This window comes from Sarcophilus harrisii, chromosome 5 (assembly GCF_902635505.1).
Source record: "Sarcophilus harrisii chromosome 5, mSarHar1.11, whole genome shotgun sequence".
Classification (NCBI taxonomy): domain Eukaryota; kingdom Metazoa; phylum Chordata; class Mammalia; order Dasyuromorphia; family Dasyuridae; genus Sarcophilus; species Sarcophilus harrisii.
The window spans coordinates 61559519-61574202 of NC_045430.1; the positions used below are offsets into that span (position 1 = coordinate 61559519).

Consider the following 14684-nt stretch of genomic DNA (forward strand, 5'->3'; position numbering starts at 1 on the left):
TAAGAGCTGAGAATTCTTGGAGGGAGAAGAATAGAATAAGGCAGAAAGCTAAAGGTAGTTAAGAACAGGGTTATGGTAAGAAATTTGAAAGTGTAGAGCAGGAATGGGAGGATTTAGAGTGAGAAAAAAAAATGGTGAGAAAAGACAAGTTTAAGAGATTTTTCCTTTATTCCTCCTTTTGATGATAAGGTTGGACAAGAATTGAGACTCTTACTATCAGTATCTGAAAGGTGCTAGACCTGAGCAACAAGATAAAAAAAAAGAATAGTGAGAGTCCCAAGTAGGACAGAGTTTCTGTCATCCAAGGGGAAGGGGAGGAAAATTCCCAAGGAGTTCTTTCAACTTACCTATTCATTCATAAGTTTGGCATTTATAATTTGGATACTACCTATGATGCATTTCTGGTTTCAATTGTACTGAATTTTATATCTAAGACTTAGTATTTTTGAAACAAGTGTTCTATGCTGATAGTGGTAATAATAGCTTACATTTATATGGGGTTTTTCCCTCACAAGATTGTTGTGAGGGAAAGCATGTGTTATTTTACCTAAAATATAGGGCAACTGTAGCTTTTCTACATATAACATTTCTGCCTTCCTGCAAAAGCGAAGAAAGAAAATGTAGTTACTAAACTGACTCTACTAGATTAGAAGTTTTTGTTTAGAGTTTGTGACTTAGCTCATAAAAGTAAAATGTTTTGAAGCCATGTTTCATGTTTGCAAATATGTAGCTTTCCTATAAAAAGGTCCTTCATTTTCTCACAGAAAAGGGAAATAAAAAAATTGAAAGCTAACTTGGCAAATAAAGCTTCTCATTTGTGAGGAAATAGTAGTTGTTTCCACCTTGAGTCCTTGAAAATGACCTTCTAAATAATGTGCTATTAATAATATTCAGCTTTAGGAAATTGATAAGAAGTGGCTTGCATAGACATATAGTCTCAGACATGATAATTTGTTTTTTATGTTTTCTCTTAAACTGTTCTTCTATTGTTGCAACAGAAGGGGAAGTGATACTGGCAAATGACAGCTTAAGTACTAAAAAGTTATTTTTCAAAAATGATGTGTAACTGACAGTACATTCTCCCTATAGTTAGTTTTATAAACTGAAGAAAAAAGTAAATGGAAGTAAGAGGTGATTAAAATAAGTTTAACTACAGTTCTACATTTCATAAAACTTCTTAGCCAGAGAGAGGAAGAATATGAAACTCATCTTCTGGGTGCAAAAGAAAGTAGATCAGGAAAGGCCATTCACATGATCTGATTTATTTTAGTCTTGAAAAGGTGATAGAAACTTTAATTTGGAAACAGCCCTACATTATGAAGATCAATTTTTTTAAATTTTCATTTCAGTGAAAATTAATGTTGCATTTCCCTTCAAAAACCTGTTTTTTAAAATCTAGACTGTAAAGTCATAATGTTGGTTTTGCAAAGTAAATACACCCATATAAATTGGCTGTTGATTTTGCTAATATGCCTAAGATATTCTTATTAGTGGGTATTTTTGCTTCAGTCTCAGCAACCTCTAGAAGATCTTGATGCTCAGTTAAGAAGAGCCCTTAGTCCAGAGACTGTCCCAGTCACATCTTCAGTTGCTGTAAGTTGAAAGAGCTCAAAAATAGCTTGTCCCCTTCCCTCCCAGGATACCATGTTCCTAGAAAGTATAATTCAAACAGGTAGACATTTTAATCTTTAAGAAGATTTTTGCAAAGTATAGCTACATGTGTAATGTATGGTCATGATAGGACATCTGATATGAAAATCTATGATGTTTACCACATTGTACTGTTTATTCAGCTAATTGTGTTTTCACTAGCTAGCTCCAAAAGAAAAGTTCAGATTCTTGCACCCATCTAATTTCTCGTTACTTGAATGTCAGAAGTATCGTGGTTTAATTTTAATTAAAAAGATAAAAAGTAAAAGTAAAAAGTAGTTTTTTACTAAAGTAAAAAGCTTACCTTTGAATTTCTGAGGTACTTTCTGCAATAAACTAAGCAAAGAGTATATCATAAAAAAGCTTTAAAAGCTTATTACTTCTCCTAGAAGTTATATTTAGATAATTAAATAGGAAAGACATATTAGTCTTATAGGTTGATTTAATGACAAGATCGGGTTTTCTGGTACATTTGGATCCTATCATTCATAGATAGCATTTCTGTCTTCCTGCAAAAGCGAAGAAAGAAAATGTAGTTACTAAACTGACTCTACTAGATTAGAAGTTTTTGTTTAGAAAACATCTTGTCATCTCTCATGACAAAACCTGGCTGTTCCTCATGTTCCTAATATATCTTCTACATTGGGATAAAAGTTGGACTATATTTCAAAATATTTGGCTTCAGCAGACTGTTGCAAAAAAATGGTAAAAAAAGAAAAAAAATGAAGTTTTTCCTTTTTCCTTTAAATTTTGTCTTGCAGCCCACATCAGTTGTGACTCCAACATCAGTTGCTGGAGCAGTGCCAGTGGTAGTGCCAGCTCAGAAAGGTAGAGTATGATACCTTGAGCATAGCACAGTTATAAAGCAGGCTTCTGTTTAGGTCCTTGAGCCTCCATTTAGTCTGGGAGCAAATTATTAATACATCCTAAAAAAAGGCTCATACAGTTGGAAATTGGAGTTAACAGAAGAGTAATGTTAATAACTGTCTCTACAAAATGATCACTGTCATTAGTCTCCAAAAAAACCCCAAATTCTTTGAATTCAACCAACAGCAAGTCTGTTCTATATTTCAAATAATGTTGTTTACATAAATAGACCACCTTAGAAGGCCTTTTCCCAAAATTGGACATTATCTTCTCCAAGTACAAAAAGACTTAAGGAGGTGAACTTAAAAATTAACCTAGTCTAGAAGAAAATTCTTGTTTCATGAATCTTATATCTAAGTACTTTTTGAGCACTTAACTTTAAAAATTCAGCAGTGCAAAAATAATAATAACAATAATAAAATTAGATGATTTAGAGTCATCCTCCTAGACATTATTAAAAAGAGAAAAAAGATTATTCAAACTACTTTGTCATCTTCATTTCTCTATACTTTAGCAGCTTCAAGCATAGAAGATAATACCATGATGACCAACTCAGAGGCTAGCGTTCTTAAAATGGGCCGGTTTCAGGTAAGTCATTCACTTTTCAGAAACTTAATCCTTTTTTTCCCACAGGTTATATAAATAATATAATTGCTAGATATAAACTTTAATAAACTGATATGAAAGCTTCCCTGGCATAATCTTTTAAGAACCCATTGGAATACAGTGATTAACAGATATACGTTATATTTTAATTTCTAAAGAATTGCTTCTCTAATAAGATGCAGACCCAGGACTAGAAACCAATACCAACTCCTCACCTTATACTTTACAATCTGTCTCTAGAATACCTTTCTAAACTTTTTTACATTCACCTCTTTTACACACCTAGTACATTCTTTTTTAGCCAAGGTGGCCTTTGCTGTGCCTCCGGACTGGGATTCTCTCTCCTGCCTGTGCCTAACTGGGCTCCTGCCTGGGGTGTGCTCCTTCCCCACCTTTTTCTTTAAAGGAACCATCTTTGTCTTTTTTTCCAAGACTTACCTCCCAGATGCCACTTCCTCTGGGAAGTCTGCCTTCTTCTTTCCTGGTTGTGGTGCCTTTTGTCCCAAATTATCTTGTACTTCCTTCTCTGAGCTCATATATTTCTCCTCATCACTTCCTTCACCCCATTGAGTAGGGCTCCTCTATACTTAATAAGAATGATTATAAATAAATAATGGATATGTACTAATAATTATCAATTAATGAATATAGTTTAATTCCTAAAAGATTGTGTCTTACATTTAGCTGAAAATTGCCCTGCTATTTGGGTTATTTATGGGAAAAAAAAAAAAACTTCATTTCAGATAGTAAGGATTAGGTTGGAAGTATGAAAATGAAAAGCTTGGATACAGTTAATAGGAAAATGGAATGGCCTACCATGTAGGAATTTGCAGCTTTGGTATTTTGGTTTTGGTTTTTTTAGTCTCTCCTGAAGGTTAGTTGTTTGTTGTTGTTGTTGTTTTAAATCCCCAGGTATCAGTTGCAGTAGATGATTCCTTGAAGGAAAATAGAAGCAAGTCGGAAGAAATCAAGTCTGTACACTTTGAATCAAGTACTTCAGAGTCCTCAGTGCTGTCCAGTAGTAGCCCAGAGAATACACTGGTGAAGCAGGAGCCTGGTGGAGTCACCACAGCTCTATGTAGCCCCTCTTTGGATATGGTTGACGGTGTTCCTTCTCAAAAAACCTCTGCTACCCAGACAAAGCCCGAAGCTGAGCAGCCTGCCACAGTGGTTGGCCGATTCTCTGTGTCAAAAACTGAAGATAAGGTCACCCCTGTGGTGGAGGGAGAGCCACCTGTAGTACGCCCTTTATTGGATTCTGAACAGGCCGTTCCTTCTGCTGTAGCACCAAAGAAAGAAATGCCTGAATCGCCAGAGCCAAGCCATCTTAATGGGCCATCTTGTGACCTAGAAGCTGCCTTTCTCAGTAGGAATATGGATGATGGTTCAGGTAGCCCCCATTCTACTCACCATTTGGGCTCAAAAGGCAGCCTTCCCATTCAGAGCCTTAGCCAGAGCCTTAGCAATTCATTCAACTCCTCTTACATGAGCAGTGACAATGAGTCAGACATTGAAGATGAGGACTTGAAGTCAGAACTACGTCGGCTACGAGAAAAGTAAGACCATTTTCTTCCCTTATGAGAGATATAGAATTAAAGATTTAGAATTGGGAAGGACTTTAGACATAATCTAATCTCAGTTTAGGAACTCCAGAGGGGTTTGGTGACTTGTCAGGGTAATGGAACTACAAGGTAGCAGATAGAAATCCAAGATAGCAAATTATCAAATCGAGATATCAAATCCACAGCTCTTTTGGCAAAGCCATAAGTTTAGTGGAGGCAGTCTGTTCTTGATCAAAAGATTTATACATACAAGAGAGAAAACATTGTAAAAGACATTAAATATTTAAACTACAGAAAATTGTCTGAAGATATTTCATTAAATTCTACTTTATTCTATACCACTTCTGTTCACAAAGTATGCTTTTTTGAGACTGAATAATGTTACTTTGAGCCTTGTTTTAGCTACCACTAGCCTGTCACATAAACTTATTTAAGCAGTTGTGTAGGTGGCCACTATGCTGAGTGTTTTACAAATATTTTCTTGCTTCATCCTCACAATCACCCTGGGACATATTTTTCAATTAGGAAAAGTGAGGTAGACAGGGTAAATGTTATGACTTACTCGGTATCATAACATTGGTAAATATCTGAGGCCAGATTTGAATTTGGGTCTTTCTGACTCCATGCCTAGACTTTAGATAGTAGAGCGCTTTAAACTATTTCATGTGATTTTCACAACACCCCTGGAGAGATAGATGCTATTGTTATTTTTCAGGTCAGAAAACTGAAGCAGGTTAAAGGCCTGGGATCACATGAGGCAAGATTTGAATTCAGATCTTCCTGACTCCAACTCTGATGCTTTATTAAACACTAAAATTACCTTGTATTAGGTGAATGTCTGTAGTGAGGGCTAGCTAGTAGTAACTGGCCTTTGTTTGCCTTCTTTGGCCTTGGGAATCAGGAAAACCAGTGTTTCCCCTAGTCTTGTTGGAAACAAAGAATTTTAAATTGAGATAAAAAGAGATGGGGAAGAAAAATTGGAATTTTTATCATAGTAGAAATGATTTGGTTTTAGGGAAAATGTATGTTTTGACAGCAGGTTAGGTATTTGCATTCAGGATAAATATAAGGGTCTGTATTCACAAATATTAATGAAATTACCATTTATTGTCGAGTTGAAGTTGTCATATAATAGTAAGTTTGGTGTTGAATATGTTCTTAAATCTGGCCTTTTATTCTTAGGCACCTTAAAGAGATCCAGGACCTACAGAGTCGCCAGAAACATGAAATCGAGTCTTTATATACCAAATTGGGCAAAGTCCCTCCTGCAGTCATCATTCCCCCAGCTGCTCCACTCTCAGGGAGAAGAAGACGACCCACTAAAAGCAAAGGCAGCAAATCTAGCCGTAGTAGTTCTTTAGGAAATAAGAGCCCCCAACTTTCAGGTAAAAATGTCTTTTTCCTTTAGTTTCCTGTTAGTTTTTTCCTTTTTTTTCCCCCTCAGTATAGAAGCTGTTGAGTTGTTGAAATGGATCTGTCACTTCAATATTTTTCTTATTTTCAGAGGCTGATTTTCTAGAACTAACTTTTACATTTTATTCTCAGCTCCCTCTTCCCTGCCTTCATTTTACCTTTGGACGTGGTTTTAGTGATGGTCCTTTTAGCAAAATTCATACTGAAACTACTTTATAATCTCCAATTTAAAGTCTACTTGAGAGCAATTCTCAGCTTTGCCACCAACTGAAGTGTTACTCCTGTTTACCCACTGGGGACTAAAAAAGAAAAATTTTCATTGAATAAATGTTGAGCAAAAACTCATTTGATCTCATTTGAAATAATTTACTGATGGTATTCAAAGGAAACGGTTAAAAGCATGTCTTGAGAATGGATTTATAATATAACATATATTAAAATACCATATATAAATAAGGAAAAAATATATATCGTAAAACAATGTATACCAGTGACCATTTGGTAGCATGACTGTTTTCTTGCTGCATACTTTTTGCTTTATATAGAGTATGATGGTTGGTTTCTCTGGGAATGGCAATTGGTAAACAGTATTCATGATGATTCCTTGTAATGAAAGCTAATCTTAGTATAAAATTTCCAAAAGGATTCTCTAGTTTTAAGAGGTAAAAAGTAAAAACACTTCTATTTCTTTTCTAATTTTCTTATAGACTTTCTCCCTTAGAGGTCTGCCCCTCAGGTCTGGTGTTTGTTGTAAGGGTTGAAAACTGTTAGGATTGTTTTAACACATTTCCTCAACATCAGAGATTAGCTCACCGCACTACTGCTAGAAAAATGCCATCAGCTAACCTTACCTGCCCTCCAAGTGAAGAAAGCTCATACTTGACAAACTTGTTTAATAGGAGATCTGTGTATCCAGGGATGAGAAAAGGAGTTTACTTGCAGGATACTGGACCCAGCACTTATGTAGTAGCATCTGCCAAGAAATTGAGTGCCTGCCAAGACATTCTCTGCATTGTCCCCCATTTTGCCCCACACAGTTTTATATCTGACTCAACATAAGCCTGCCTTAGTAGGAAAACTAGGCAGAACCTGCTTTGGGAAGTCTTTCAGTATCTTAATAGGGAAAAGCAAAGTCTTCCTTCCAAAATCTTGTTCAGAGTCAGGATTATCAGTTAGAAAATTGCACAGTTCCTTTGTCCTGCAGCTGCCCTTTCTTACTTGACTTAAGACATGTGAGATAGTATGGGCAATCTGAAGACAAACCCTTTATAATGGAAACCTCCTAACTTAATGTCATTGTTATAGGGAACACAGAGATTACTTCTTACTTCACTCCTGACTTTTCTTCTGGGCAATAAAGCTTTTTGTTCTTTCTTATTCTATAAGTATCTATCATCCCCATTTCTTCCTGATACCCCTTTAAAACACCAGATTTCTTGTTTTTGTTTTCTGCCTCTCAGTTTAATATTTCATGCAGTCCATTCTCATTTGTCTTTTTGTAGCTTACCCACTCAATGTCTGTGGAGTGCAGTGGGAAGACTGAACTATTAAGAAACTTCTCCTTGTTTCCTGATGTGGCTCTGTCTTTTCACAGGTAACCTGTCTGCTCAGAGTGCAGCTTCAGTCTTGCACCCCCAGCAGACGCTCCACCCTCCAGGCAGCATCCCAGAGACTGGGCAGAATCAGCTGTTACAGCCCCTTAAACCATCTCCCTCCAGTGAGAACCTCTATTCAGCTTTTACCAGTGATGGTGCCATTTCAGTACCAAGCCTTTCTGCTCCAGGCCAAGGTAAGAAATCAGATGGCAACCACCATCTTCTGACAGCACTAAGGTGGAGGAATTGCCATAGCCTTGGTGATCAAATGTTCCAGAAGACTTCAGGGTCACAGCTTGGACTAAGGAACCTGAAAGCAAAAGAGCAGCTGACCTATAAACAATCTTTGTACAACCTGCTCATGAGTCTTAGCTTTAGGACAATTTGAGGTGAAGAAAAGATGATGATGTAGACTTATTACAGAGAGATCAGACAGCATGTGTTAGGCTTGTTGCTACCATCTGGTCAAAGAGCCTCTTCAAGGAAGGCCATGTAGGGACCAACATGAAAATTCACATGTCTGAGACCTTTGTGAGGAGGTATCACTGCAAGCAAATGAGAGATTGGGGGCCCAGAACTTAACCCTTGAAGACATGTCAAAAAGAAGACTGGGAAAGTAGTCATCCCCAAAATGCAATAGTCACTACTATGGAATAAAACAGTTTCCTAGAAGATGATGCATAGCCTGATCAGGGAAGCTTTTTTTGCCCCCTGCTGGAATAGGGGAATCAGGCTGGAGGATCTGTTCAGTATTTGAACAGTCTGATAAATTCTGCTTTTTGTCCATAGCCTAGTTTGCCACCATGATTTTGATTTACTAGTCAAAACATATCCATCAAAAGGGTCTACACTAATAATAAAAATAAGAGATATGGAACTAAGTTGTGAGATGTCTCAAGGAGAAAGAAAGGGAAAAAAGATAGATAATATCCAGAGAACTCAGAAGCAAGGATCACCATGCCCTTTCTTCTCTAAGAACATTTTCAGGAGAATTAAAAGAAACTTTTGAATTGAGTACCAAATTTTATCAAGCTGAATGTACTCTATTCTGAAGGAGCAAAATAAACTAGCTTTATTATAACCAGTGAAGTGAAGAGCTTTGGACTTTAACAGTTGAAAGGAATGGAATTCCTGATTCCTATTCTATCTAGGTGCCCTTCTCCTGAAGCTTGTTCTTCTTTGTGCCATCTTAGTACATTTCACCACTCCAACCTCAAGTTTCTAACATCTTGTAGTTGTGTTCTGTGTTTCTCTTCCTTTCTCTGTTCTTCCCTCTTTTCCCCCACCTTCTCACAGGCTGTGCGAAGTTTAACTGTGCATCTGAGCGGGTGACATTCAAACCTGGTGGCAGGAGGACCCGATTTCTGAGTACGCCCTGCTTGGCTCTTTGTGTGTAACACCTTTACTCCTTCCTTGTTTTTGTTTTTCTGCTGCTTGGATTTGATATTTCATGCAGCTCATTCTCATTCGTCTCTTTGTGTCCCATGTACTCAGTGGCTTGGCTGAACTATTATTATTACACTCAGAAGTTTGGGTCCATTTGTTCTTATGAAAATACAATTCTGTAGAAATAGATCACGTTCCTTTGAACTTGGAGATAAACTTAATTGGATACTGAAGGATTTCTTCATATTAAATTTAGCTAATATATAAAGGGCTATTCCAGCAGAATACATAGGCTATCTTGAAGTAATGACTCTTAGACCAACTTCAGGTTCTTGACCTTGGCATGAAAGGTGCCAGAAAGATAGAAAAATTCTAGTAGTACATATGTACATAATTAGGTTAAATCTGTCATAGAAGCATGATGTAGTTTTCCCTGTTTATTCTGTCTTTCATAGCATATTGAAGTACTCACAATAAACCTTAATTTCAGTTGAGATTAAATAACCCTAGAGTACTGGATAGTATATAGAGAGCTTCCGAAAAACATTAAAAAACCTCCTTTGAATGGCTCTTGGATTCTGCTTAATTCTTCCATAGTCTTCCAGGTAATTGCATTACTTTTCACCCCAAATTCAATAATTCACAGATTTTCTAAATATAATTCGCCCTTTTCTAAGGGAAACCAATATATACATATGTTTATAATAGCTCTTTTAGTAAACTGTTTGATTAGTAGTTGGAGACTGACCTCCCCACAAAGAAAAAGGAGGTGGTCTTCACTCATGATGGCACATATAGTACAATAATTGAGAATTGTTTTATAATATGCTTTTTGATCTTTTCTGACTATTCCTTATAAGTAAACTTGAGATAAAGCTTAAAGAAAGGTCTTGTCTCTCAAGACCTCAAACTTCTGATGTTGTTATTGAGGTATTTCTAGATGCATGTGCTAAGGCTGCCAACATAATGCTTCTGAGTGTGCTTCAAAGGCTGATAGGCCCTCCTGGATGGAAATATTATTTGCCCCTCCGTTCTCTGTAATGACAGGGTATGTAAGGGAAGTGCTTTGACTCACCTTCATGCATCCCATTTAACTTCATTGCCCTGTATCTCCTTAGCCTGTCTCTCCTACCCCCTACCCTTCTTTTCCCTTTACTTTAGCAATAGAATGGTAGCTATATTAGGGAATTCTCTGGACTCCTTCTACAATAGATGGTAAAGTCAAAATTATTTGACTAAAGGGATATAATATTTTAACAGTACTTTGATAAAGTACTTTGATTTAGGGTCTCAGAGAAATAATTTCACTGGATAAGTTTGATATTAATGTAGTGCTTTAAAATTTACAAAGCACTTTTTACATGTTTAACTTGATCCTCACAAAAATCTGTGAAGATTAGGTCTACAGAGATTATTTCTATTTTATTAGTAAGAGAAACTGAGAAGCCACCAAGGTTAAATGGTTTGCCCATGGACAACACAGTATCCATTTGTAAGTGATTTGAACCCAGATTTTTCCTAGCTCCAAGTCAAGCTCTTTTACATAACATTTCCTATCCAACCAGGCTAGAAGGCAGTACCCACAAAATTTATGTTACTATCCATAAATAGAGAAGTATACTATACCCATAACTAAAGTTGGGTTAGTTTGGAGAGAAATTTGGGAAAAACTCAAATGCCCTAATATGTCATAGAATTCCAGGGAGGGTCCATTTTTGTTTTGGGATCATTTAAATACATTCCATTCTTAGCACTTCCCTTGGAAGATAATGGAGTGGGCCTAAGACAATTAAAGATGCATTATTGTGCATGAGATAACTCCTCTTAAGCAGGTCCTATGAAGCAAGGAAGCTATGGTTGCAGGAAAGGTGGGGATTAACTAGGTTTGCATGGGATTTTTTTGCATCTTTTTTATCCTGTAGGAATAGATAGTTTATTGAAAGCACGGCTTGGCTTGATACATATTTTGCTGGTTTCCCTAGAATTCTCTAACCTTAATCTTAAGGATTGCAATTGTGAAGGTGGGAGGAAGCAAGTTAAAAGTGAATAATGAAACTGGGCTAGGGTAGTCAGGCTGCTGTGAAAGGCTTTGCCAATTCCTGAATGCTAATACTTTTAATTGCCTACATTTTAACTACTCAGCAGGAGAAACGGAGTGGGACTGGATCTGTGGGGAAAACTTTCTGCTTTGGGTATTTGAACCTTAAACAATGAGACTTTGATAGATTCCTCTCTCTCAGTAGTCCCTCAGTGGTGCATCGTCTCTTTAACCAAGAATCCCAAGTCTTTCAGACTTCACTTGAGAGAAGCCTTTCTGGGATGGGTAATTAAGAGATGAAATTGATTTGAAACAGTCAGCAATAGGTTTCATCTTGATTTCCAGATGCTACAGTTTTATAACCCTTTTTGCTAAGGGTTTGCTTTTTTACCCCTCTGGACATCAAAGATCAGTGGGTCCTACTGTCCCTTCTCTACTCCTGGTTTCTCTTGCTGGGTCTTGTAATGCTATTTGCAGATACTAAATATTTTGCACTGATGTTTCTTTAACACATTGCTCTTTCTTTGTGCTTCAGGGAAGATGGTGAAAAAAGTCTGTCCTTGCAACCAGCTCTGTAGTAATTATCTCTTTTCTGTTATTTTTGGCCTTTGATTGTAATGCTAAATATTATCCATTAATTTTTCAAACCCTGGAAAGTCTTAACTCCCTGAATCTGACTTCAGTCTTGCATCTATTTGTCTCTTTATTTCTTTTATGCCTACGTACTAGCAGGTAATTTAATCAGTGAAACTGAAAACGCACCTCAAGTCTAGACTGTCAAGACTTGCCAACCCCAAGGCAAATCATGAATTGGTAATAGCTTGAGAATTATGCAGAAAGATGAGATGTACCTGATTGATGTTTGGGAAACATAGAATGTAATTCATTCACCTTGTAAGGGTTTGACTTCAGTGAATAAGGTTATATGTGGATTTAGATATTTATTCTACTACTAGTTCTGCTTAGGTTTAATGATAAGGAATGGACAGGTTTGGAAATTTTAATTAGAATCACAGAAGAGATTATGGTTATTAGGATTTGGTAAGGGGGGAAGTTTAATGAGATTAAGAGCACTCTACTCCCCTTGTTCTCCTTCCCTCCCCCCCCCCTTCTCCCTCCCACCCCCCTTCCAGGATTAAACTGAAACATAGAGGGAGGGAATACCATAAGTCTGAAAACTTGCCTATCCAACAACAAATTGGCTGGAACTGAATTTCAGCGAGAGGCAGGGGAGAGATTTACATGGCCTAGAGTGAACCTTATTAGTCTCCAAGTAGTCAGATATGTGACAACCGGTTTTTAGCAGCCAGATCAAAGGGAATTACTGTGTACCTGTTACTTCTCCATGTCACAAGCCAGTATTCTAGATCCCAACATACAGAGTTTAAAAAAAAAAAAAAAAACCAGCTGTGTAAGAAGATCATCTGTTCCAGGAATTGTAGCCACCAGAATTAAGAGGTATCACATCCTAGCATGTGTAAATAAGGAATTTTTAAAAGTGAATTAAGACTTCTTCTGTCTGTATTGGGCTTCCCTGTTAAAAGATTTTGGCTTTTCATAGTTCCCTTACCTCTAACTAAACTTTATTTTGTGTTGTGCTTGCCTTATTTACTCACCAGGGCTTCTCCAAATATTTTCCCTTTAAATATGTCAACCCTCATGCATGTGACCTCTTGAAATTTCATATTACCATGTCCACTCATTTTCACTGCATGTGATTCCCACTCTAGCCCTATCTTACATTTGCCCTTCCAGGAAAAGTTCCCTGAAACCTCACTCTTTTCTGTTTAGGTTCTTTGCACTTCTAAGAAATTAGCACCCTTTCTTTCACATGATTCATGCAGTAGGTCACCTTAGGGCATATATTCTTCACTGTGGCAAAGAGCCTTGTATTATGCTCCTTACATTGCCAGAGCATTAAGAAGCATGATGCCTTCCTCAGAAGCTTCACTGAAAGGTCAGCTCTGATCCTTTCTCCAAAATGCTTGTGGATCTTATTCTCTGCATCAGTCTTAACTTGGCTCAAGGCCAGTCCCTGATTTCAAGGATAGCTCCAGATGGTGGCTTTTAGCATCTATTTTCATGTAGCAGGAAGGTCGCATGCACTTCTCAATGCCTATGACAAGGAAGCAAAGGGCAGAAGACTGATCTCTAACAGTTGGGTATCTTGACATCCTGGTGGCTCAGAATCACAGCCCTGTACTTTACATAGCTTTTATTTATCCTGCAGTTGCAAATGTGAGATTTGGTAAGAATGAATATGAGACAGTGACTCTTCTTTCCCTTTTCCCTAATACTTGCGTCTTCGAATAATCTTCAGTGTGCCCTCCAGCAGAGCCGAAATCAGGCAGGACACAGACTCCTTCTTTCTCATCAATCATACAAATAAAATTACCTTCTCCATAGCCTCAAAGCTTCCCCACCCCGTGTGCACCTCTGCCCCAAGCTGAATGTTTCTGCTGCTTCTTTGTTGAAGTGCTTGCTGCTCTGGTTTGGGAAAGGAGTAGAAGGCCTTTGACAACCTCAGAATAAAGCTTCTTCATGAGCTTAAAGGATCCAAGCCCACAATAGTTTCAAACCCCGACTTGGCTCATCACACCAGTTGAAACAAATGAAAATTCAGTCTCTCCCAACAGTGATGTCTTTTATACATCCATATTTATGGGCCCAGGTAAAAAGTTGTATTTGAAAAAATAAACCACTACTTAATTAAATCTCTTAGTCCATCTCTGGGATGCTCCTATGTGACTAACGTGGAAGAATTGTGGCAGTATCTAAGTGGGATTGTAGATGCCCTATCCTTTCCAAGACCAAGTCTTTCCCTCCTTCTTCCTCCTCCAACTTTGCCCTTGATGCGAATGCATTAAAGTCCTCTCCTGCTTTCCCCGTCTTCAAGGTGATTGGAAACCAGAGCAGCTGGCTCCACAGATGGCACCATTCCTCTCCCTCTTTCACAGCATGGGGGCTAGGAGCGGACTACCAGTAGTAGTCAGTGGCCTGGATTACCCTGGGGTGATATGAAAAACAAACACCTGTTCTATTTGCCTGTTGTGCCCTCAATTCCCCGAGGCCTGGCCTAGGCAAACACCCTCATCCAGAATCGCTCCAGGCACTTTGATAGCTCCTGAGGAAAATCCTTTCTCTTAATCCTGTTTAGCTAAGGCATATGGCTTAAATAAAACTCGGGAATCTTAAATCACTTGCCTTTCTTTCTGCATGGCTTCCTAATTCATCCTTCCCCCATGCCCTCCATTTTCATCATTCTGTGATCTTTGATGTCTCCTGAAATTGAAACCTAAATACTATTTTCTAAAACCTATGTTTTTTCCCTCTAGGGACCAGCAGTACGAATACAGTGGGAGGAGCAGTCAATAGCCAAGCCCCACAAGCCCAGCCGCCCAGTAGAAAGGGCACATTTACAGATGATCTACACAAGTTGGTAGACAACTGGGCCCGAGATGCCATGAATCTCTCAGGCAGGAGAGGAAGCAAGGGGCACATGAACTATGAGGTGAGACTTTCTTTTTTCCTTCTTAACACAATCTCAGACATTGAGAGAGACTACTT

At 37.9% G+C, this 14684-nt stretch overlaps 1 protein-coding gene across 12 annotated transcripts in view; it reads left to right on the forward strand.

The window, feature by feature from the left end:
* WNK1 (WNK lysine deficient protein kinase 1) overlaps positions 1 to 14684 on the forward strand; it is a 145980-nt gene that overhangs the window by 127858 nt on the left and 3438 nt on the right. For 4 of the 12 annotated variants that reach the window (XM_031939540.1, XM_031939541.1, XM_031939531.1 and 1 more), the window contains 9 exons: positions 1510 to 1593; positions 2412 to 2478; positions 3032 to 3105; positions 4036 to 4679; positions 5868 to 6070; positions 7693 to 7887; positions 8990 to 9082; positions 11653 to 11694; positions 14453 to 14628. In XM_031939540.1, coding sequence (XP_031795400.1) covers positions 1510 to 1593; positions 2412 to 2478; positions 3032 to 3105; positions 4036 to 4679; positions 5868 to 6070; positions 7693 to 7887; positions 8990 to 9082; positions 11653 to 11694; positions 14453 to 14628 — 1578 coding nt within the window. Of the gene's footprint in view, positions 1 to 1509; positions 1594 to 2411; positions 2479 to 3031; positions 3106 to 4035; positions 4680 to 5867; positions 6071 to 7692; positions 7888 to 8989; positions 9083 to 11652; positions 11695 to 13437; positions 14419 to 14452; positions 14629 to 14684 lie in introns of those variants that run through there. The other 8 variants (XM_031939543.1, XM_031939537.1, XM_031939538.1 and 5 more) reach the window with 7 other exon arrangements.